This window comes from Peromyscus eremicus, chromosome 1 (assembly GCF_949786415.1).
Source record: "Peromyscus eremicus chromosome 1, PerEre_H2_v1, whole genome shotgun sequence".
Taxonomy (NCBI): domain Eukaryota; kingdom Metazoa; phylum Chordata; class Mammalia; order Rodentia; family Cricetidae; genus Peromyscus; species Peromyscus eremicus.
In genome coordinates this window covers 17,411,802-17,437,172 of record NC_081416.1, presented here as the reverse complement: position 1 = coordinate 17,437,172, position 25,371 = coordinate 17,411,802, and the positions used below count along the sequence as shown (strand labels likewise).

The following is a 25,371-nucleotide window of genomic DNA, read 5'->3' as shown; positions in this document are numbered from 1 at the left end:
ACAGTGAACAATCAATGCACACTTAAAAATTACTAAAACAAGGGCTGGAGAGATAGCTCAGTGGTTAAGAGCATTGGATGCTCTTCCAGAGGACCCAGGTTAGATTCCCAGATTTCCAGCACCCACATGGTGGCACACAACCATCTGTAACTAGTTTCACAGGATCTGACACCTTCTTCTGGTCTCCAAGGACACCAGGCATGCATGCGTGTGTGTGTGTGTGTGTGTGTGTGTGCGTGTGTGTGTGTGTGTGTGTGTGTGTGTGTGTGTGTGTGTGTGTGCATCTGTGTGTGTGCGTGTGTGCATGTGTGTAGTTTTGTCTTTTTTTTTTGGTTTTTCGAGACAGGGTTTCTTTGTGTAGCTTTGCGCCTTTCCTGGAACTCACTTGGTAGCCCAGGCTGGCCTCGAACTCACAGAGATCCGCCTGGCTCTGCCTCCCGAGTGCTGGGATTAAAGGCGTGCACCACCATCGCCCGGCTGTGTGTAGTTTTAAAGACTAAAATGGTGCGTTTCTTCTCTTTTTCTACCACAATGAGACAATGAAAGGGAAGCTATTTAAAAATTATTTTTAGCACCAAGATTCTGTAAATAAGGAAGAATTCAGAATTATCTTATTAAAAAAATTAATTTCAGTGAGGTGGTGATGGCACACATCTTTAATCCCAGCACTCTGGAGGCAGAGACAGGCAAATCTCTGAGTTCAAGGCTAGCCTGGTCTACTGTGGTGGGATGTTTGTACACTGTGTGAAAATGTATTATTGTGATTGGTGTAATAAAAAGCTGAATGGCCAATAGCTAGGCGGGAGGTATGGGTGAGACTTCCAGGCAGAGAGAGAGGAAGTAGGGGATGAATCTAGGTGTGTGTGAGTCACCCACAAGACATAGAAGAAGTCAGATATACAAAATGAAAACTGGGTAAAAAGTCATGAGGCAAAACATAGATTAATATAAATGGGTTAATTTAAGTTATAAGAGCTAATGGGACAAGACTAAGCTAAGGCTGAGCTTTTGTAATTAATAATAAGTCTTCATGTCGTTATTTGGGAGCTTGTTGGTGGGACAGACAAAGACTCATTACATATGGCATCCAATGTGGAGGCACATATTTCAACATAGGACCTGAGAAAACTTTAAAAAAAAAGTTCTAAAAATGCAAACAGACACAGCTTCCTAGTCATGCAATCTCTCATGCAGGCTGTAGCTTACAGAGGCATGGCTCCCAGCCATTATCTGCAGGCTCGAGCCAGCCAGCACCTTGTGTGGAGCCTTGGCAGGATTAAGGCTTGCCTCAGTCAGAAAACACTGCAGGCACTTAGTAAAGCCAGGTTTACAGAAAACCTCTAAAAAGGTACAGTATGTTTAAAAATGTACTTAGATGCTGAGGAAAGAAAAGAAAATGGGTATAGACAGTCATAGAAAAAAGTTTAAAAATAATAAACTTCCTTCTTTAAAGGAAGAGTAAAGTAATATTTTTTTTTTTTTTTTTTTTTTGGTTTTTTTGAGACAGGGTTTCTCTGTGTAGCTTTGCGCCTTTCCTGGGACTCACTTGGTAGCCCAGGCTGGCCTCGAACTCACAGAGATCCGCCTGCCTCTGCCTCCCGAGTGCTGGGATTAAAGGCGTGCGCCACCACCGCCCGGCCAATATATTTTAAAAAGCTGCATAAAGATGGGAAATACACAGGGTGTCTGGATCCTGTATGGTGCTTTGCTGACTTTCAGTTTTTTAAATGCCGATGAAAAAAAGAAATAGCTGCTGAGAGATATTGGATTAAACCAACCTATATATTTTAAGAATGTCTTAACTTCAAAATGGAAGTCAGAAAATATGTTGCACTGGGGAAGAGATTATGCCTTTGTTTCCACAGGAAACAGTTATGGTGCTATTCAAATTAATAAAGATGAGATTTGATCAAGGGAAATCTCCTGATGATCTTGGCTGCAGACATGAGGGAAAAAGCCAAGAAAGACTACAAGACAGGTGATGTATAAACTGACATGGGAACAGCTCTGAGACTGGATGAGACATGATAAAGCTTGTTGGCTACGGAGTCCTCATGACTTATTATTACATGCCATCCTTCCATATGACATGGACAGAGGTTTGGTTACACAGTCCAAGCAGACTTATAAAGTTGACAGATGCATTTTTACCTGTACAAACATAGAGAAAAAAATCATCTTTAACTGACTTGTACACACCATACATTCCATACTTGTGTTAATGCAGATATGTATGTTACCTTTAAAAGTTTGTGTATTTTCAGGAAACAAAAAGGACTAGATACCAGTGAAAACAAGTAGCCCAGATGATCCAGCCTCTCAGAATGCCTCTGTTTCAGTTTGCTCAAAATTCTGCATCCAGAACAACTTCAGAGCTGCTAGCTGAGATGGTCCAGCCTCACAGATTGTCCAATTAAGACTTCATAAAAGCTCTACACTTTCCTATCACACAGAAACTAAACAAAAAATAATATACAGCTAGCTCTCCCAGGACTTGACCATTATCTTAATTTTCTCAGGGTCTCCTAAAGATACCATCACCCCCAGACAACAGGAAGCAGTCTAGAGAACACAACACCCACATTCCAAAAGGTAGGGTGGGTGGTTTTTTATCATTCCATGGGTTATGGATGTTTGTCATTGTTTAGGGGGCTTGGTTCAAGTTGTTACTGGTAATGGTCAGAAAAAAGCTAAAAAAGAAATTAGATTCAGGGATTTCTTTCTGAAAGGAAAAAGGGGGATTATAGTATAGAAATAATGGGATAAAAGGGTGGATTGCTTAGTCTACTTTTGAACAACCACTAGTCTGGAATATTTTACATTGGTATGTATTTTTGTATATTTGTACAAATTTAAGGTTATTTTTGTTATACTGTATATCTGTTTCTACTCTTATTTAAGGTATTGTACCTATGCTGTGGTTGTTTGGGTTTTTTTTACTCTTTGCTCTTTTGGGGGCCTATTACCCAGCCCTCAAATAAGCACAGAGACTTATTCTTACTTATGAATGTCCAGCCCTGGCTTGGCTTGTTTCTAGCTAGCTTTTCTTCTTTTTATAACTTATTTAATTTTATTTTATGTGCATTGGTGTGAGGGTGTCAGATTCCCTGGAACTAGAGTTACAGACAGTTGTGAATTGCCATGTGGGTGCTGGGAATTGAACCTGGGTCCTCTGGAAATGAAGCCAGTGCTCTTAACCATTGAGCCATCTCTCCAGTCCTCGCCAGTTTTTCTTAAATTAGACCATTTACCTTTTGCCTCTGGGCTTTTATCTTTCTCTATTCTGTATACTTTTCTTTGCTTCTTACTCTGTGGCTGGCCATGTAGCTGGGTGGCTGGGCCCTGGCATTCTTCTCTCCTTTTCCTTTTCTTGCTCCCCCTTCTTCTCATTCTTCTATTTATTCCCTCCGCCTGGCAGCCCTGCCTATTCTTTCTCCTGCCTTGCTATTGGCCATTCAGCTCTTTATTAGACCAATCAGGTGTTTTAGACAGGCAAAGTAACACAGCTTCATAGAGCTAAACAAATGTAACATAAATGAATGCAACACATCTTTGCATCATTAAACAACAAATGTTCTACATCATAAAACAAATGTAACACATCTTCAACTAATATTCCACAATACTATGCAGCTCATTTAAAAAATTTAATGTAAAGCTCTAGTCCTTGAAAGTTATTTGGGATAATAAAGAAGGACAGGTTAGTAGTTAGTCATCTATAAGAATAAAACTTATAGTCGGGAAGGCTGAGTCATCCGGGAAGGTGCTGGCTGCGGCGCGGCAGAGCGTGCTCTATGGACCATGTGCTGCTATGGATGCCTGAAGCACTTGAACTGCAGGTTGGGAAGACATGGACACCTAAATGCTGGGCTGGATTAAGTGCCTGATGAGGATGGTGATTCAGCGAGTTGGGATCAGCATGCAGTGGGTACTTTGGTCTGGAAAACCATATGGTTCATCTCGAAGTATCGTAAGGAAAATTGGTACCAACTTACCTCTGATTCAGTGTCCAAGAGTTCAATTTCAGCTCACCAGCCATGCCACAGAAGGGAGTCCTGCCCACCCAGGAGAGGATGTGGTGGCATCTTTTGCTGATGTTGGATGGGTAGCCACAGAAGAAGGAGAGTGCTCAACAAGACTCAGGGCAGAGGTCAGGTCCAAGTCTCCTCCCAAGGATGACCTTCCTTGCTTTGAGAAGCCCCCAAGCAGGCACGTTTCCTTACCAAACTTGTCTCAAGATGAGCACCCTCCAAAGACAACACTGGCCAGTGAGGAGGCCTTGCAGAAGATCTCCGCACTTGAGAATGAGCTCGTTGGCCGGGCGGTGGTGGCACACGCCCTTAATCCCAGCACTCAGGAGGCAGAGCCAGGCGGATCTCTGTGAGTTCGAGGCCAGCCTGGTCTCCAAAGCGAGTTCCAGGAAAGGCGCAAAGCTACACAGAGAAACTCTGTCTCGAAAAACCAAAAAAAACCAAAAAAAACCAAAAAAAAAAAAAAATTGAGAATGAGCTCGCTGCCCTTCGAGCTCAGATTGCCAAGATTGTGACTCTACAGGAGCAACAGAGTCTCGGTGCAGGTCACTTAGATTCCTCCACAGTAGCACCACCACCCCCTCCTCCTCCTACTCCTACTCCTCCTCCTCCTCCTCCTCCCCCTCCTCCACCTCTCCCACCCCCTCCCCCACCGCTCCACCAAAGTATGTCTGCTGTTGATCTGATTAAAGAGCGAAGAGAGCAAAGACTCAATGCTGGAAAGACTTTGGTGAAGAGCCACCCAAAGCCGCCTGACATGCCAAATATGCTTGAGATTCTTAAAGATATGAACAGTGTGAAGCTACAGTCAGTCAAGAGGTCAGAGAAAGATGTCAAGCCTAGGCCAGTAGATACTACTGACCCTGCTGCCCTCATAGGAGAGGCTCTGAAAAAGAAGTTTGCTTATCGCTATCAACACAGTAGTCAAGGTGAAGTTGAAAGAGAAATTCCAAAGCCAGAGTCAGAGGCCACCTCAGAGTCAGCCCTGTTTGGCCCGCATATATTGAAGTCTACAGGGAAAATGAAGGCTTTAATTGACTCCTAATGGACAATGAGTTCAGAAAGACTCCTGTCTCACCTGTTGGCTTGCAGAGCTGAGTTTGACTAGTAGAAATCACCAGTATTTAGTAAATTCCTGACTGGAGTATTCATTGGTCTCCTTAGCCTAATTAGGAGTAAGAAGTAGTGAAGCCACAGGAGTTGGTTTGACTCTTATGAGATGGTCAGTTCTAGAGCTCTCCTTAACACAATGATTATGACATGTTTTTAAATAGGTAGCCAGGCTTTATCTTCCAGCCTCAAAAGTATTTGTAGGACTTCAGGATACAAACAGGCCATTTGTGGATGTTGCTGTGCATTCTCAATTCTTTTTTTTTTTTTTTTTAAAGATTTATTTATTATGTATACAGTGTTCTGCCTGCATGTATGTCTGCAGGTCAGAAGAGGGCACCAGATCTCATTACAGATGGTTGTGAGCTACCATGCGGTTGCTGGGAATTGAACTCAGGACCTCTGGAAGAGCAGTCAGTGCTCTTAACCTCTGAGCCATCTCTCCAGCCCGCATTCTCAATTCTTAACACTAATATCTGTGCAAATGTTTTATATGCACACATTTGGATATAAAACTATGTAAAAACTCGTTATGAATGGCATCAGTGAGGACACTGTTACCTTCATCTTCGAGCTGATTGGTCCGTGACGGAACAGCTGGTGTACCCTGCTATTAGAGTAGAGTACTGAAGGTGGGAATGCCCAAACAGAACTTAGGAATGTTCTCACATTTTCCTCCTCTTGGAGCTGAGTTTACATAAGCAGCAGCAATTGTTTACTGCTGAGTTTCTCTATTGCTTTCTGTTAGAGGAAGTGAGGGCCAGGAAGGCTGCTTAAACCTCATTGCCACCCAATACTGGGAAGCAAATGTACTTCCCAAGTGGTAACAATCAAATTATTGAATTAAAATAACTTTGTAAATAAAAAAAAACTTATAGTCATGTTAGGTATGTTTTCGAAGTCAAACAGAGATATATTTTAAATAAATAGATGGTCTTTAAACCCCTCAAAGACCTACAAAATATGGCATTTAAATTATTTTAATAACATAAGGCTTTCATGACAGTGAGACATGTCTGTTTCTGGAAGTACCAATTTACTTTAAAAAAGGATGATGAGCATCAAAGAATCTCCATATGGAGTTTGTTTCCAATGTGGCAAAGCTAGTTATTTGGGCAAGACACTGCCCTTGCCTCTGCTGCTGACAGTATGCTGTCCAAACTGGACAATCAGGACAGAAAGAAAGCAACTGCCAAATTGTTCTTCAAAATTCCTGCTTCAGAGAAAAGTCTGTCAGAATAGTCTAGGCCTGTAGGCTGAAGATAGATGCCCCAATATTACAGAAGAAACTTTGGTAATTGTCCAAGCAGCCAAATGTCTCTGTCATTTCTATAGTTTTGAAAGTTGCTTGCTCTGCACTTCCTGTTAACTCAGGTAATATTGCATCCTTCTCAGGTCTCTGATGGAGTTGAAAATGAGATAGTTATAATTACCATTTTTTCTGTTACCAAATTAAGAAAAGAAACTTACATAAGAGATGTAAAGTTGGCCAGGTGGTGGTGGTGCACACCTTTAATCCCAGCACTCAGGGGCAAAGGCAGGTGGATCCCTGTGAGTTCAAGGCCAGTCTACAAAGTGAGTACCAGGACAGCCAGGGCTGTTACACAGAGAAACTTTGTCTCAAAATAAAAAAAAAAAAAAGTGAGAGAGAGAGAAAAAGTTTATAAGTTTGAGAAATACAAAAGCTTAAGTTGTTTATCTAAGAGAATGTTTTGATGTCTAAAAAGATAGTTTGGGGTTGGTAGTACAAGTTAGGATAAAAAGTAAATCAGGTACAAAATTTGGACTCATCAAGATAGGGTAGACAATCGAATATTTTCTTTAAATTTGCCAAATACAGATAGACTGGACTTTGTGAATGTATTTCTTGCTTGATAATTGTTCTTATTGTATATAATTTTACATTAGAATTAAAACCTTTCCTTTTTATTGTATATAATTTTACATTAGAATTAAAACCTTTCTTTTTTATTCAGACAAAAGGGGGGTGTTGTTGGATTTTTTACTCTTTGCTCTTTTGGGGGCCCCACCACCCAGCTTCTAAATAAGTCACACACAGAGTATTATTCTTACTTATAAATGCCCAGCCTCAACTTGGCTTGTTTCTAGCCTGCTTTTCTTAACTTAAATTAGCCCATCTGCCTTTTGCCTCTGGGCTTTTATCTTTCTCTATTTCTGTATATCTTTCATTATTTCTTATAGCATGGCTAGCTGGGTGGCTGGGTGGCTGGCCCTTTCTTTTCTTGCTCTTTGATCCCTTCTTCTTCCTTCCTTCCTAATATTCTTCTCCTTCTATTTATTCTCTCTTCCTGCTAGCCCCACCTATTTCTCTCTCTCCTGCCTTGCTATTGGCCATTCAGCACTTTATTAGACGTTTTAGACAGGCAAACTAACACAGCTTCACAGAGTTAAGCAAATGCAACATGAAAGAATGCAACACATCTTTGCATCATTAAACAAATATTCCACAGCATAAACAAATGTAACACATCTTAAATAATATTCTATAACATGGGGAAATGTTGTGGGATATTTGTACACTGTGAAGATGTATTGCTGTGGTTGGTGTAATAAAAAGCTGAACAGCCAATAGCTAGGTAGGAGGTATAGGCAGGACTTCTGGGCAGAGAGAAAGAGGAAGTAGGATATGAATCTAGATGTGAGATACCAACAAGACATGGAGGGAGTTGAACATACAGAATGAAAGAAAGGTAAAGCCACAAGGCAAAATGTAGATTAATATAAATGGGTTAATTTAAGTTATAAGAGTTAATTAGGAACACGCCTAAGCTAAGGCTGAGCTTTAATAATTAATAAGTCTTCATGTCATTATTTGGGAGCTGGATGGTGGGACAAAAACTTGCTACAGTCTACAGAGTAAGTTCTAGGACAGCCAGGGCTACACAGAGAAACCCTGTCTCCAAAAAAAATTTTTTAAATTAATTTTCTTGAAAAGAGTATGCATATATACATATACACATTTACATACACACACACACACACACACACACATACACACACACACACACACACACACACACACACACACACACACACGACAAATGTCTGTCCCACCATTTGTTTCTCTCACTCAGCAGCATACTCTGGTTAGCTCTCTCTGTTTGGTCCTCCTGCTTTCCCCTTAGGAATGCTGTGGAGTTCTCACCAGGGTAGGCACACTCAAGTCTGAAAAGCCATCCTCTCCAGGCTGTATTAACGGCCTCTGCTCCTTTCAAGCAGAGTCATTGGCAGTCAGGTGTCCCCCCTTGGTCACTCCTCTCATGGTAGATTTAAAGTCTCAGGCACTCTGGCCTCAGAAAACATCTCAAGCAGCCACAATGGTCACAGAGACACACTCCCATTCCTTCCTTGGATGCAGACATGTAGATTCAGGAATATTCCTTACGTTATTGTTTATAAGAGGAGAAAGCACAGACAAGTGTCCACCAACAAAATATTATTCAATCCTCACAGGAAACTATTATGTATCACTAGTCATTTTTACTACAGAACTACATGAAAAACTTTCCACAATATGTTATTAAGTGAGAAATAAAGCTTCCAAAACTATGTGTATTAAATAATTCTATTTTTATAAAAATAAAATGTTGATTATGTGTGCATGAAAACTAAAGCCTAGAAGACTTCATACCAAAATAATTAAAAGTGACAATACAGAAATTATAGATGTTGTTTTAATTTGAATATGTGAATCTGCCAGATTTTCCTCCATTAGCATTCATATTCATGTATAGAGAGGGAAAAAACACTTCCTTTAAAACAGTAGTCCTAGCCTGGTGATGGTAGCACACACCTTTAATCTCAACACACAAGAGCCAGAGGTAGGCCGATCACTAAGTTCAAGGCCAGCCTGGTCTACAGACTGGGTTCTAGAACAGTAAAAAAAAAACAACAAAAAAGTGGTTCTTAACCTGTGGGACACAAATCCTTCAAGGATCAAATGACCCTTTCACGAGGATTGTATATCAGATAGCCTGCATATCAGATAGTTATATTAAGATTCATAACAGTAGCAAAATTACAGTTATGAAGTAGCACCAAAAATAATATTAGGGTTGGAGGTCACCACAACATAAGGAACTGTGTTAAAGGGCCACAGCATCAGGAAGGTTGAGAATCCCTGGTGTAAAAAGTTAAGGTTGACCTAACCGGACAGAGCTCTCTCAAAGCACAGGTAACACTCCACTTCTTTTTTTTTTTTTTTTTTTTTTTCGAGACAGGGTTTCTCTGTGTAGCTTTGCGCCTTTCCTGGCACTCACTTGGTAGCCCAGGCTGGCCTCAAACTCACAGAGATCCGCCTGGCTCTGCCTCCCGAGTGCTGGGATTAAAGGCGTGCGCCACCACCGCCCGGCAACACTCCACTTCTTACAGCCCCTTCCTTTCTCACTGAGAGTTTCCATGGCCACCATAAGGAAGAGAGGGGTGGGGGTGGGGTGCTGCCATTTACAGGTCCAGTGTTGAGCCAGTGCTAAGGGCTTCTCCATCATCATATCCCATATTTACAACAACTAAGAGGGTCAGTTACATATTACCATCCTATTTTACAGATGGAGAAACAGACACACACAAATTACTTCCTGGCCGGCAGTGGTGGTGCAGGCCTTTAATCTCAGTACTCTGGGAGGCAGGGGCAGGCAAATATCTGTGAGTTTGAGGCCAGCCTGGTCTACAGATCAAGTTCCAGGACAGCCAACACTGTTACACACAGAAACGCTATCTCAAAAAACCAATAATAATAATAATAATAATAACTTCCAATCACGTAGCTCATGAATAACTAAAACAAAATTCAAATGCCATTATGCCTGATGCCAAAGCTCAGATTCACACTCTTTCTAGAAATGCTCTAGTTCTTACTTGAAAAGTTTCCTACCAAATCTAGCTGGCTGTGGTGGCACATGTATTTAATCCAAGCACTCAGGAGGCAGATTCCTGGGAGGTGGGGAGAAAAGAAGGAAGGAAGGAAGAAACAAAGAAACAAAGAAAGAAAGCCCACCAAGTCTCCTTTTACTACTCCTCCATCCAAAGCCTGGCCTCAAAGCCAGGTGTGATGGCTCATGTCTGTAATCTCAGCACTCGGGAGACTGAGGCAGGGGGATCTGTAGCTAGAGTTTTCCTGCCTGGCCCACGGTCAGGGCAAATCTCTCTCACCCGCCAGTCCCACAGTCATTCAGACCCGACCAAGTAAACATAGAGACTTACATTGCTTACAAACTGTATGGCCGTGGCAGGCTTCTTGCTAACTGTTCTTACAGCTTAAATTAATCCATTTCTATTTATCTATACCTTGCCACGTGGCTTGTGGCTTACCGGTACTTTACATCTTCCTTGTCCTGATGGCGGCTGGCAGTGTCTCCTTCACCCAGCTTCCTGTTCTCTCAATTCTCCTCTCTGTTAGTCCCACCTATACTTCCTGCCTGGCCACTGACCAATCAGTGATTTATTTATTGACCAATCAACAACACATTTGACATACAGACCATCCCACAGCAGGGATCACCACATGTTCAAAGCCAGCTGGACTACAGAGTAAGTTCCAGAGCAGCCTGGGCTAAGAGTGAGACTCTGTCCTGAAAACTAACAAACAAAAAAGGCTAGGATATGGCTCAATGGTACAGTGCTTACCTAACATGCACAAGACCCTAGGTATGGGTTCAGAAGCTAAAAGTCCAGCACCAGGCTAGTGGATGGTTACAACACTCTCCAACCCTAGTAGACATATTGTGCGCTCTCTCTCTCTCTCCTTCCCTCCCTCCCTCCCTCCCTCTCTCTGTCTCTGTCTCTCTGTCTCTCTGTCTCTCTGTCTCTCTCTCTCTCTCCCCTCCTTCACGGAATCTTCTAAGTCTCAAAAACAATCTATGTCTCAAACAGAGAGCACCTGGGACAGGAGACTCAGCAATGAATAGGGTAAACATGCCCTTGCCTTTGGTGGGACTCCTAACAGCAGGAGCAGGAGTGTCTCTGACTCTTTTGTCTGCTCTTAGGACTCTTTTCCTCTTATTGGGTTCCCTTGTCCAGCCTCGATATGAGGGCTGTGCCTTGTCTTACTGTATCCTGTTCTGTTGTGTTTGGTTGTTGTCTCTTGGAGGCCTGCTATTTTCTGAAGGGAAATGGAAAGGGAGTAGATCTGGGGGAGAGGGGAGCTGGGAGGGATCTGGGAGCAGAGAGAGGGGAAACTGGTTTGGATGCATATGAGAGAAGAACCTATTTTCAATTTAAAAAGAAGAAGAAAGATGCCTAGAAAACGAATCTTTAATGAGTGGGCACCAAACAGAACATTTGTGCATATCAGTGACCAAAGTAGATTTACAAAGAAGCGGTAGCCCAGAGGGAGGAAGGTGTAGCAAAGACAGATGGAAGTGGGTTCAAAGGGAAATTTCTAGAGCTTTGCATTGTGACTCCATTCTTGTTTTTTCCTATTTCTTGTTTCTTAAGATCTTCAGAAGTCACAAAACTTGTTAAACTGCAAAAGATAGTGTGAAACTCTTGCAGACATCTTGGAATAGTAGGCCATAATTTAAGAGAAATTTGTTTTAAATCAACTGCCCCAGTGCACTGTGAGGAAGCCATGGTTTGCCAGTGGTTCACAGGAGAAAATGAAAGTAATCTCTGTCACCCATGCACACAGTCTTGGTCCACGAAGAGAGCTGGCTGTTAAAACCCTAGGAGGTAGGCATGAGTAGCTTTGATGGAGCCCAGAGTGGGCAGGAAAGACAGCTTCCCCTGGCTGCTCTTAGAAGGTCCTGCATTTGCACAGGCATCAGGGCACAGCACAGATGTCCATGAAGATGGGTGGCATCAGCATTGTTTAACAGACTACCCTGTTCTCATTTACAGAGTAGCCAACTGAAGTTCAGAGAGGGAAAGGAGTCTGCCTAGTGGCAACAGCAAGTTTCACACACAAGACAGTTCTCTGCTATATGAATGAATGAATGAATGAATGAATGAATGAATGGACAAATGAACGAATGAACATGAATAGGTGAAAGTTCATGGAAAGGCAGCATGGGACTAGAGATAGCCATTCCATCTTCTTGGAGGCTGTCTTATAGTTTCTATTGCAATGAAGAGATACCATGACCACAGCAACTCTTATAAAGGAAAACATTTAGTTGGGGCTGGCTTGCAGTTCAGAGGTTTAGTCCACTGACATCATGGTGGGAAGCAAGGGAGCATGCAGGCAGACATGGTGCTGGAGAGGTAGCTGAGAGTCCTACATCTTGATCTGCAGGTAACAAGAAGTGAACTGTGTCCCACACTGGGTATAGCTTGAACATAAGAGAACTTCAAAGCCCACCCCACAGCAACACACTCCTCCAACGAGGCCACACCTACTCCAACAAGGCCACACCTCCTAATAGTGCCACTCCCTATAAGCCAAGCATTCAAACACTTGAGTCTATGGGGGCCATACCTATTCAAACCACCATAGAGGCATTAAGGGGAAATTCATTAAAGTACAAGACCTCCTATTAACTAGAGCACAGGTCCTCTGCAGTCAATACACAAAGGAGTGTGCCCTCACCACACCCCCAAACCCTGCCTTCATTCCATCAGCTCTTCTCTCCGCCTCAGGTTGAGGCAGGAGGCAGCCAGGCAAGTACTCATCAGCTCTTGCCTACCCGCCCCTCCGAGAGGACTTCCAAGTTCCTTCCTAGAGCCGCCCTCCCAGAAGCCCTTCTGAGCAAGAAAGTTATGACTGCCTCCCTTCTGCCCAGTTAGAGATCCAGGCCAGCTACAATAGCCCTTGGGAAGCTGGTTAGTTGTTCCAAATCATGCTACTAGACAGGAGCTCTGTATCCCCAAGCCTTTTTGCAGAGACCCTTGGCCTGGCATCCTCTTACCCATGCCATGGCTCAAATCCTTCACCCTCACCACCCTCGGATCCGTGGCTCCTAGGACCCCGGGTCCCAGGCCTAGCCCCTCCCCTGAGATTCTCTGTCATTATCTTTGGACAGTGAGGCTTGTGCATCATCATTAATGGGCTAAACAGCAAGGTCGGCGAGGCAGGCAGCAGTAAACGCGCCAATTACGGCCGCACCTCCATCCCAGCGCCTTCGCTCCCAATCCATCTCCCCTCATCACCGGGCGGTGCTGAGCCGGCCCTGCCTTCATTACGTTAATCAGGTTAATTCCAACTTAGAGTCCACATTCTAATCAAAAGGCAGTCGGGGGAGAGGGAAAAGCTGTCCTCTCAAGGAATAGGGTTGACAGCAGGGCACAGGCCTGGACACCTGACGGCCTGGCCTCCAGGGCCAGATCCCGTTCAGGGCCTGTTCCCACTAGGCCAGGGCCTGTGTACCTAAGATTGCTTTTGCTTTCTTGATTCCAGGCAAGGCTGAGACTGTATTCAGAAGGAGCCAAGGGAAAATCCCATCCTATCTCTCTGAACAAAGCGAACCCACCATCCTGTTTTCCCTCTTCTTTCTCATGTACTGCTGGCAAGGTTGTGCACTGGGAACTCTAAGAAATTCATATTGCAGTGGATGTGAGTAATGCTTCACAGCCGTGCAACCCTCAACTGGTATAACAGTGCAGAGATGCTCTGTAGGCCACCTCCAGCAAGGCCAACCGCCTGGGGACAGCGAGAAAACAGTGAAGGACAGAGAGAGGCCACAGAGCTTCTTCAGGTGTCAACAAAGATCAACAGGGCTTCCTCCACCCACAACTTCTCCATCAGCCCGAATAGCCTTTGCTGGCCCCCAGTTCTGTCCCCAGCCATTGCTGAGCAACTTCAAAATCACTGTGTTAGTGTGGAGCTCTGTATAGCTCGGATTTTGTCACCATAATGAAATTCCTGTCGTTAGGCATTATCCAATTATTTACTTACTTACTTACTTACTTACTTACTTACTTACTTCTGAGACATGTTTCTCCGTGTAGCCCTGACTGTCCTGAAACTCACTCTGTAGACCAGGCTGACCTCCAACTTAGAGATCTGCCTGACTCTGCCTCCTGAGTGTTGGGATTAAAGGCATGCGCCACCATGCCCAGCTTTTTTTTTTCCAGCTTTTTTTAAAAAAAAGATATTTAGTTTAATTAGTTCAGTTGGAGGCTAAAAGTAACGGCGGAGCCCTGACCAGGGTTCCCCTGGTTAAAGCGCATCAGGGCAGGTCCTGTCCCAGTGGCGGTGGTACACTGGAGAAGTCACCTGGTAAGACAGGAGGCCAGAGTGAAGGGAGGGCCTGCTCTTCCTATAACAACCCCCCACCCCCGCAGCAAGAACCAACAGAAGGTTCTGGAAGAACTACCTTAATCTCCTCACAGTCTGTTCTGAGGGCAGCGGCGTCAGTAACCTAAGGACGACCCACTGGGTCACCTCTCTTTTGATGGTGTGGTTTGTGACACCTCTCACGTCTCTAGTCCCCTTTTGAAGTTCCCACCACCTCTATACTGCTTGCAGGAGTGAACCCCTGGGAGTGAAATGACATACAAGCCATCCCCAGCCCCCAAATCTTTCCTGCATCCCCCAACCTCACCTCTGGCACGGATAACTCTGAAAGGGAGTCACTTCAGCCACAAAGTGGTGTGGGAACAGCTCAGACGTTTCTCTCCTAAATTTACTTCTCTTCCCTTGTTCAATAATTTCCTATCCATGGGGCTGGAGAGATGGCTCAGCAGTTAAAAGCTGTTAAGAGACTGTTCTTCTAGAGGACCCAGGTTCTAGTCCCAGCACCCACATGGCAGCTCACAGCTGTCTATGACTCCAGCTCCAGGGAATCCTATGCCCTCTTCTGACCTGCTTGGGAACCAGGCATGCGATATGGTACACATACATACATGTAGGCAAAACATTCATACACATAAAATAAATAAATTTAATAAATAAATGAATAGATGCCTGCCCAACCAGCGCCAGAACTTTCCTCGGGGACCATGCCAGCCTCATCCTTGGATCCGCTTTATCTTGGCTGCTGTAACAGACACCACATGATCAGTGACTTACAATAACCCCAATTCATTATCTTTCAGTGTGCTGTCAAGAAGATAGCTAGGCCTCATGGAGTTCAGATCAGTGTCAACAGGGCCAGTCTTTCTGGAAAGTTTTAAGGGAGAACTCATTCTCTGGCTTTTCCCAGTTTCTGGAGGCACCTGCATTCCTCAGCTCACGGCTCCTTCTCCATCTTCAGAGGCAATGAAGAAGCATTGCAAGCCTCTGAGACCGACTCTCTGCCCCTTCTTTGTAAGGGTTTTGCACACAGAGTGACCCTTAGCAGCCTTAATTCCTCCAGCTGTGCAAGGTAGTTGCAGGTTCTCAGGACTAGGCCATTGGTTGGCTATCATTCTGCCTCTCACAAATACTAAATGTGGAATTTATCTCCAAGTGCGATTAATTCTATACCTTCAAGACAGCCCTCCCTCTGTCCAGTCCTTCTATTCTTTACCTAGGGTTGCCTAAATAGTGCAGTCCTGTGACTACATCTTTCCATAGCCTGTCCCTCTCTGGTTCACTTCTTTTTAAAATGTTTTTAAATTAAAAAAAAAAAAATTAAAGACCAGGTATGGTGGTACATGCCTTTGACCCCAGCACTTGGGAGCCAGAGACAGGCAAATCTTTGTAAGTTCAAGGCCAGCCTGGTCTATATAGTGAGTCTCAGGACATCCAGGACTGAATAGACAGACTCAGTCTAAATAATAATAATAATAATAATAATAATAATAATAATAATAATAAACAATAAATTAAGTGTATATGTGTGTTGGAGAGTGTACATGTGAGTGCAGTGCCCATAGGGGACAGAAGAGAGCATGGGACCTCCTAGAAATAGAGTTATGGCAGTTGTGAGTCACCTGACACAGGAGCTGGGAGCCAAACTCAGGTCCTCTGCAAGAGCAAGGCATGCTCTAAATGACTGAGTCATTGTTCCAGCTTCTCCAATCTACTTCCTAAGTGTCTGTCTCAGTGTAGCAGGGTCTTTCATTGGTCCTAGCAACTCCGCCTCCCAGCCTCCTTCAGGGTCAGTACAGCTAGCCCAGGAGAAGACATGCCGAGGCTCTGACAGCAACCTTCAAACGGAGACCTAACTCAGTAGGTGAAGGCCCAGATTCCTGTCCTGCAAAGGGACAGTTCTCAAGTTCAGCCTGTATGCTTCCTCGGAGGGTCCCTAACAGTTGCACTTCAGTTGTCTGCGGTGGTACCAGCTTTCTTCTGTTTTGCTCTTTATCCCTGCTCCCTGGAGTCACCTCCCAAATAAACTGCCTTTACCCAAGTCCAACTCTCCAGCTCTGGTTTCAGAGACAATCAAATATAGAGTTATTGCTAAAATTTGACCAGTCACCATCCTTCTTGAAGACAGTCACTGGTGCCTGGTCTCGGTTAAAGTGCTTTTGATGACCCGTGGCTTGGTGTTCAAAGCCCTGACCCACCCAGCTCACCTTTCTAATCTCATCATCCATACCTCCCACGCATCCTGAACACCAGCGGTGCCAGATTCTGCCCCGAACTTGACCATCCTTGGGCCTTCATGCATGCTGGGAGCTTAGCGTTCCATCTCTTGCCGGTGGACGCTGATTCGTGGATTTCTCACAGAAAATTAACTCTAGAACGCTAAAAACTGAACCCAAACCTCCACTGTGTTAGCTTTTCAGTTTGTCTCTGTGCTGCTCTGGCTCGGCAGCATCTTCTCCAGTTCCTTTTTCTTCTTCCACTCACATATCCATGAGTGACCCGCGCTTTTGTCCTTGACTTTCATCTTTTTGTTTGTTAGTTTTTTTGAAACAAGGTCTCAGGCGGTTCAAGCTGGCCTCGAACTTGTTGTGTAGCTAAGGATGACCATGAACTTCTCACCCACCTGTTTCTACGTCCCAAATGCTAGGCATGTGCTGCTACAACCCCTCCCACCCCGCTTTTAATGAGGACCCAGAGATTAAAAGTGGGACTTTGTGTGTACTAAGCAAGCACTCTACCAACCATGCTACAACCCAGCCTCTCCTTTTCTTTTCTTTTTTTAAAGATTTGTTTACTTATTTAATGTGTGTGTAGTGGGGGTGTGTGTGTGTGTGTGGGTGTGTGTGTGTGTGCCTGCATGAGTTTATGTGCACCATGGGCAAGGTACCTGCAGAGGCCAGGAGAGGGCATCAGATTCCCTGGAACTGGAGTTACAAATAGTTATGAACCACCTGGTGAGAGTTCTGGGAACAGAACCCAGTCCTCTGCAAGAGCGACAAACGTTTTTAACCACTGAGCCATCTGTCCAACTCCTCCTTTCTTCTTTAGATGTTTTTAACTTTGATTGATTGCTTGTGTGAGGGTGTGTATGTCATAGTGTACCTGTGGAAGGTAGAGGACAACTCTCCAGAATTGGTTCTCTCTTTCCTCATTGTGGATCTGGGGGTTGAACTCAGATCATCAGGCTTGGTAGCAAATGCTTTTACCCACTGGGCCATCTTTCTGGCCCTTTCTTTTCTAGAAAGTCAACAATCTTCCTTCCTCAGCCTCCTCAGAAACACAGACATGTGTCCACTGTGTCCTGCCGCGGATACTCTTGGGTTTAGGACTTGATTTGTGTTGAGTTTGGGACTTTGGTTTGTTTGGTTGGTTTTGGCTTTGGTTTTGAATTTGTTTGTTTTGTTTGCAGAGTTAGAGATGGAACCCAGGGCCTCATACATGTTAGCACGTGCTCCACCACAGAGCTACACGCCCATCTCATTTTTTTTTTCTTGATCTACACACATTCCTCTGCCCCTAGGCATGTAGGCTTGTTCTCTCTGCTGAACTCCAGCCCTTATTTAGTTGCTCAATGGATATGGCAACTCCAAGGTCCTAGTAACTTAGACTGCGTGTGTTCAAGGCTGAGCTGGCATGCTTTTACTCCAGTGTGCTCCTTTGAGGAACCACTTACTAGCTCTCTGATTAGAAACCTCTAACCCGTGTTTCTCCTTAGCCCCTCCCCAAATCCTGCTCATCTTACCCAACCTGGTCTCTCTTCCCTCTTTGCTCAGGCTGCCATCACTTCTGCCCTGCATCCTTGAGAGAACCTGCCTCCGGCTTGCTTCCCCAATCCCCTCCATCCAGAAGCCAAATCCATCTCTTTTTCAGTTATTTTTGTTCCTTTTGGTTTTTTGAGAAAGGGTTTCTCTGTGTCACCCTGGCTGTTCTGGAACTCTCTCTCTGTAGACCAGGCTGGCCTCGAACTCAGAGATCCACCTGCATCTGCCCTCTGAGTGCTGAGATTAAAGGTGTGAGTCACCATCACCCAGCTCAAACCCATCTTTCTAACACACATATCTGAGAGTTACTTCCCATTCAAAATCCACATTTTTCAGCACGCGCCATAGCAGTGGTTCTCAACCTGTGGGTCTTGACCCCTTCAAGAGTCACATATCAGATATCCTGCATATCAGATGTTTATATTATGATTCATAACAGTAGCAAAATTACAGTTTTGAAGTAGCAACAGAAATAATTTTATGGTTGGGGGTCACCACAACACGAGGAACTGTATTAGAAGGTCACACCACTAGGAAGGTTGAGAACCACTGATCTAGAGTCCTTTCTGCCCTCCTCAGATCCCCAGCTTCCTGTCATGCTACATATACTGTTGGATCTGGCCACAATGCCTGCCCTGTTCCACATGCCTAGCAATCCTTTCTCTACTCAGACACTGTCGTCTTTTAATAATCTCTTCCGAGAGCTTCCAGAATGGTGCCACCAGAGCAATCCACACAGTCTGTGCTACAGCCGTGGTATTATTTCCCAGCCTCCTCTGCTGCGCTGTAGCCTTGCACGCGGGGACCTTGTCTCCATCATCTGCCCCCGCAGCCCTCCGCCTTGCTCTGGCAGAGGCTCATCCCGTGCTTCCTGAACAAATGGACTAATGCCTGTGCAGCTCACACACGGGGTAGCTCTTACCCAGGCGATGACACATATATAGTCACTATGTTATTCATAGTTCCATGAGCTGTGACAGCCATCCTCTCTCACACTCTCGTTGCAGCCTACAAGGAGTCTCTGACAGCCAATCATATGCCTCTAACGTCACATATCTACAACCAAATACCCATTCACCCACATACCCACCTCCACATCAACCAAATCACCCACAGTCACACCCACACAAACATGCCTCATCACAAACTCCCACATAGCTGAGCACACAAGCACACAGAGGCCCACATCCTCAGCTCCAAACACCTCGAGGGCACACTTCATCTCCAATTGTGAGCAAATGCTGTTGGTTTTCATTAATCTGCAGACTCTGTGTTTGCCAGTCTCTCTGGCTCCCCCTCTCCCTCACTCTCTCTCTCTCTCTCTCTTTCTGCTCCGAGGCAGGTGAGCGCATCAATTTTCTCCTCGTCTGTGGCAGTTAAATTAAATGGAATCGGCCTGATTGCTGAAAATCAAAGGGAAGGCTGATAAAGCAATTAAATCCCTCTAATTCCTCGTCCTGAAAGGTGCAGTGGCTCTGAAGCTAATTAACTTCATAATGAAAATCCTTCTTCACCCTCTCAGGTTCTTCTCCCCGGGACCTCTCCTCTCCTTTCCTTCTGGGGAGAAGCTGGCTACTGCGGAAGCGCTGGATCAGCAGCATTAAAAGTCAGAACCCTGGAGAGGTCTCAAAGGCCCTCTTATGTTCCTGATTCCAGTGCTCTCCCCCTCATCCTGTCCTCACTCACCTGCCCCCAACACCTAGCACCCTGTTTCCTATACCTTGTTTGCCTCTTACCATTGCATTTCTTTCTAGCATCGCACCCCAGACACCCATCACTACACCAATACCAACTCCACGCTGTACTCAGCCCACCTCCCCAACGGTGCCTTCTCAACAACAGCCCTATCCTTGTCCAAACACTGAGTCCTACATCAGCCAACCCCACACCAGCCCAGCCCAACACCCAGCCTCATCCAACTGCAGCCCGTTCTCCTACCAGCCTACCCTACCCCACCACCTATGACTCTGAATGCCCAATATGTGCCAGGAACCATAAGGCTTACCAGAGGATTTCTTTGCCTAGAGGTAAAGACAGACTTGGAAAAAGACAGTCACTGTATGAGCTACTCAGACCTCCCTAAAGAGAAACTGTTCGTTTATTCAGGGTATTATAACAAAATGCCACAAACTCAGGATCTTATGAACAAAAATTGAGGGCTGGGACTAATAGCTCAACTGACAGAGCATTTGCCTAGTGTACACAAAGACCCAGGTTCAGTTCCCAGCACCACAAAAAAACTAGGTGTGGTGGTGCGTGCGTGTAATTGATAGAAGGAGGAGAATCAGGAATTCAAGGTCAACCTAGTCGATACCAGATGTTTGAAGCCAACCTGAGCAACATGAGACCCTGTCTCAATAAATAAATAAACAAATATAGCCTTTAAAAAATAAAAAAGCAAAAAATGTATTTCTCACAGTTGTGAAACTGGAAACTACAAGGTCAAGGTACCAGCAGCTTGTGGCTAGTAAGGACCTGTTTCTTCACAGATGGCAACGTCTTGCTGTGTCCTTAAATGGTGGAAGGGACCAGCTAAGCAGGAGTCCCTCTCATGAAGGTTTTGCCCTTATGACCTAATCACTTTCCAACGACTTTACCTGCTAACATAATCTCTGTGAGGGTCAAGATTTCCACACGGATCGCAGAAGACGCACGGGCATTCAGAGCAGTGCACAGGACCATTAGAAGGGCCATGCAGGCTTTCGGAGGCCCAGGGAAAACTCCTAGATGGGAGGCCCTTGCGGCAGGTCATGGGCTGATTCAGAGAGAGATGGATTCAAGGGAAAGAACATAAAAATCTGGAAGCTGGAGGGAGTGAGGTTGATGAGGGCTTGAGAGTTGGTTTGGAAAAGAGTTATGAGGCCTGGATGGCTTGGCTTGCCCAAGACAGAGGCCAAGCAGAGCCAGATCATAGAAAGCTTTGAAGGCCATAACCAGGAGCCTTGGTTTCCTTCCGTGTCAGGAGTTAGAGAAGGATCTGTGCATCAGACAGAAGCTTTTTTGTTCAATGTGTCCTCCTCAACTCCATGAGTGGGAGCAAGGCATCAGGGAGCCTGGCTACCTCACAGTCAGACCTGAGAATCCATAGCACATTGAAGGAGCAGAACCGGAGAACAGGAACGGCAGGACACAGCCAGCCAGCTTTGGCCTCTGGCCTTCCGTGATGTGAGAGAGACGCTGTGGTTCCCACACTGCCTGTTGACACTGGCTCATTAGTGCCCCCCTTCTCTCCTTCTGTGAAGTGTCCCCATGCTTTCAAACAGCACTTATTCATTGATGGTTGGAGCCTCACAAGGGAACAGGGCAGGTTGTCTCATTCACCACGGCCACCCCAGCCCGACCTGTCACAGATGCTCAGTGGACATCTGTTGACTAGTACAGAGATGAACTCTAAGTCCCAAATCTACACTGCAGCTCCAGAGCCTGTGATCCAGCACTGACTGAACATTCCTACACGATGTTTCCCTCTCTCACTCAACACATTCAAAACCAGACTCAGGACTCCCTCAGCCTCTGCCTAGCCCTTCTCTGCTCAGTTTCCCAAGTTAACAAACAGCACCGTGGGTTTCGTGACTGACTAAGCCAAAGGCCCGGGCTTCACTCCTGGCTCCCTTTTCTCTCCCATCCCCACTTCCAGCCAGCTTCCGTTCCCATTCATTCTATCTTCCCTTCATCTCCTCCCTCCGTCTTCCATCGCACACCCAGTGGTCACCTTCCAAGGCCTTTTCTCGGTGGTTTCTTGACTGATCTTTCTGCTTAGGTCCCAACCACATCTAACCCATCCTTCAGAATCATCTAAAGTGGGAAATATGACCACAGCATTCACCTGCTCTCTGCCCTTCACTGGCTCCTCACACACAGTTCCCCTGAAGAGGAAAGCTCCCCTTCGGCCAGCGCTCGGGGCCCCAGCCTTCCTCTGCAGCAGAAGATTTGTACAGATGAAATTGCACACTGCTCTCTGGACCGATGGCCCCTATCTCTGCCTGGAACAGTCTCTCCAAACTCTGCTGCGCCTTCCACCGTCACCACAGTTACTTCAGAACGTTCTACCATCTCTTGCCCGGTGTGGTGACACACACCTTTAATCCCAGCATTTAGGAGATAGAGGCAAGTGGATCTCTGTGAGTTCAAAGCCAAACTGGTCTACACAAAAAGTCCCAAACCAGCTGGGCAGTGGTGGCGCACGTCTTTAATCCCAGCACTGGGGAGGCAAAGGCAGGCAGATCTCTGTGAGCTCGAGGCCAGCCTGGTCTACAAAGCGAGTTTCAGAAAAGGCGCAAAGTTACACAGGGAAACCCTGTCTCAAAAAAAAAAAAAAAAAAAAAAAAAAAAGTAAAAAAGTCCCAAACCAGCCAGGCAACATAGTGAGAATCTGCCTAAATAACAAATTAATAAATTAATAAAAAAAATTAAAACTCCACAATCTGTCAGGGTTCTCTGAAATCTTTATTTTTTTTACTTTATAAACTTCATTTTTATTTTATGTGTAAATGTGTTTTGCTTGCACATGTATTTGTGACCATGTACAGGCAGTGCCCAAGGAGGCCAGAAGAGGGCGTCTAATCCCCTGGGACTGGAATCACAGACAGTTTTAAGCCACCCTGTGGCTGCTGGGAATCGAACCCCCAGTCCTCTGGCAGATCAACCAGTGCTCTTAAACACTAAGCCATCTCTACCACCCGGAAGTTTTCTTCAAAAGTTCTATTTGGGTCAAATATGCCATAATTCCAACACTCCAAATGCTGAGGCAAGAGGATCCACAGCCTTTTCTAGGCCAGTCTAGGATACATAGTAGGAACCTGTCTCCAGAAACAATCAATTTGGATTTTGGTTTAGTTTCGTTTTCCTTTGAGCTTTTTTGGGCCTTCTAAGCATTCTACACTGAGCAAGTATTTATAAGTGGAAAACAGAAAACGCTAGGCTGGGATACACCTCAGTTACAGAGCACTCCCTTGGGATACGCAGAGTCCTCGGTTTAATCTCCAGTGAAGGAGGACAAGAAGAGGGGAGAACATGCTTGCTCTTGCTTTCTTTTTCTTTCTTTCTTTCTTTTTTTCTTTTTTTTTTTTTGTGAACAAGAAAATGTTTTAATACAGCTGAGGACCTCTTTCCCCGAGGCTCTCACACCCCCTGGCTGGGCCTCTCTCCCGCCTCCTGGATGACTAGCATCAGTATTTGCTTGCACACCCGCCTCCTTTACACACCCTTGTGGACAAGGGTCTATGCGCAGCCTGTTCATGTCACCTAGCACAGCGCGTGGCTCATCAGATGTGCCCTATGGTTGGTTTGTTTGGTTGGTTGGTTTCTTCCTTGTGGTGCTAGGATTCAAACCTGGGGCCTTTGGGATTGCTAGGCAAGCTTCTACTGAGGAGCTATACTACCACCTCTCACACACAGAAGTTATTCTACCAACTCTCTCTCTCTCTCTCTCTCTCTCTCTCTCTCACACACACACACACACACACACACACACACACACACCCACACACACGAGGCTATACTACCGTCTCTCACACACACACCCATGACTACTGAAATTAATGACCAAGTGACCTGAGAAGAAGCTCAGGGTGTCATGGAATCACAGCGTCTGGTGAGGATTAAGGTGTGGGGGACACTTGCTTAGAGAAGAGACCAGGGTTCCTGTCCCTCCCCTTTCACACTCCCACCCAACACCACTAGATCTTCCCACTGGCTCAAAGGAAACATGATAAGAGGATTTCCCAAAGTAGAGGGCCATCCTAAGAGCCTATAACCCCACCCTACCCCAGCCCTGATTTGAACCTTCAGAGACCCTCAGAAGTATGGCCAGAAGTGCAAGGAGAAAAAAGTAGGAGGAGAAAGTGTGAGAAGGGACGGAGCAAGGAAGGGAGGAGGGCAGGGAGGGAGGAAGCAGCGTCAGAAAAGCAAAGACTGAAAGAATGTCTAGGGCAAGGTGCCATGAGGACATGGAGGAGAAACAGAAACTGTGGCACTTACGGGGGCAGACAGGCCGGAAGACCCCAAGGGGAGCACAGAAGTCTCAGCACACAAAGCCAGTGCTGGAGTTGGGGGATATGGATCATGAGGAGGGGGGAGGAGGAAAGAGGACTCCCAGCCCTCTGCAGGTGCCAGCCCCTATTTCCAGAGCCAGCGGGCAACACCCGGCAGGGGGTAGATGAGGCTGCAAAGTGAGTGATGGGTGAGGATTTGGGCCCAGATTCCTTGCTTGTGGGGGCTGGCCCAGCTTTGGGACTAGGAAGGCCCTGGGTAAGCAAACCAGGCTGGGCTGGTGATGGGGAATCGGTAGAGCATCTCTGTGGGAAAGGGTCTGGCACTTTTCTTTGAAGCACTGGCCTAGAGCTAAATTAACCAGTGATTTGTGCCGAAAGCCAGGAGATTTGAGTGGGGACCTCATGCGAAGCCTGCATGGAAGAGCTTAAGTATGCATTCCTACACACACAAAGCATTGGAGACCGGCATTCACACCTAGAACAAACTTAAGTAGCTGGCTGCTTGCCCATGCTCAGCAATACTGTTTGAGCATGCACCCCGTGCCACAACCATCTGAAACATTTGCACACTTGGTCACACCCTGCACAACCCTCAACTCCGTGGCCCCCCAGACCCATTGCATATACACAGCCACATCTGCGCCAACACTACCCAAACTCAAGCTCACACCCACTCACACGCAGAAATCAGTCTTGCCAGATCTAAGACGTGGTCACCAGCTCTCACTCACATCCTCACAGTTACTCTAAGTGAAAGGTGATTTACACAGACTTAACCCATCCCACAAGACATTTGACAGTTTCCTAGACATCCTCCCATGAACCCACTAGTAGATACATACATGCTCACGTGCACACACACACACATACACACACTTTAAGTTTAACAAAAGTGATAGGATAGCCCCAGAGAATGTTGGTTTTAGAAAGTGCAAAAGACAGCCCGGGGTTACTGAAGTCACAGCCCGGGCAACATTAAGTGGTGGTAGGCACAGAGACCGGGAGTCTGGGGACCGTCCTTCCATCCCATTTGACTTCTCTGTCCACACTGTCTTTGCAAGTCCTCTGCCCTGCCAGGGTCCAGTCCCCCTCAGTCCCTACAGTCACCCCCCCCCCCGCCCCTCTCCTGTCAGCTCATTCTCTTCCCATCTGCATCCCTTCTTCCCCCCCCACCCCCCCATCCCCACCCCTCCAGCCTTGGCGATAAAAGAGCCAGATTGGAGCGGGTGCCACGCAGCTTCATTCCCCACCATATGGGCCCAAAAGCCAAATCGTCAGCTAAGCGA

General features: G+C 45.7%; 1 protein-coding gene across 1 annotated transcript; it reads left to right on the top strand.

The window, feature by feature from the left end:
* The first annotated feature begins 3,743 nt into the window (after positions 1-3,743).
* LOC131895870 (mitochondrial fission regulator 1-like) lies at positions 3,744-5,180 on the top strand. Its single transcript, XM_059246428.1, has 2 exons — positions 3,744-4,312; positions 4,510-5,180. Exons 1-2 carry the CDS (start codon positions 3,863-3,865, stop codon positions 5,074-5,076), a joined length of 1,017 nt encoding a protein of 338 aa, XP_059102411.1. The 5' UTR covers positions 3,744-3,862; the 3' UTR covers positions 5,077-5,180.
* Positions 5,181-25,371: the final 20,191 nt, after the last annotated feature.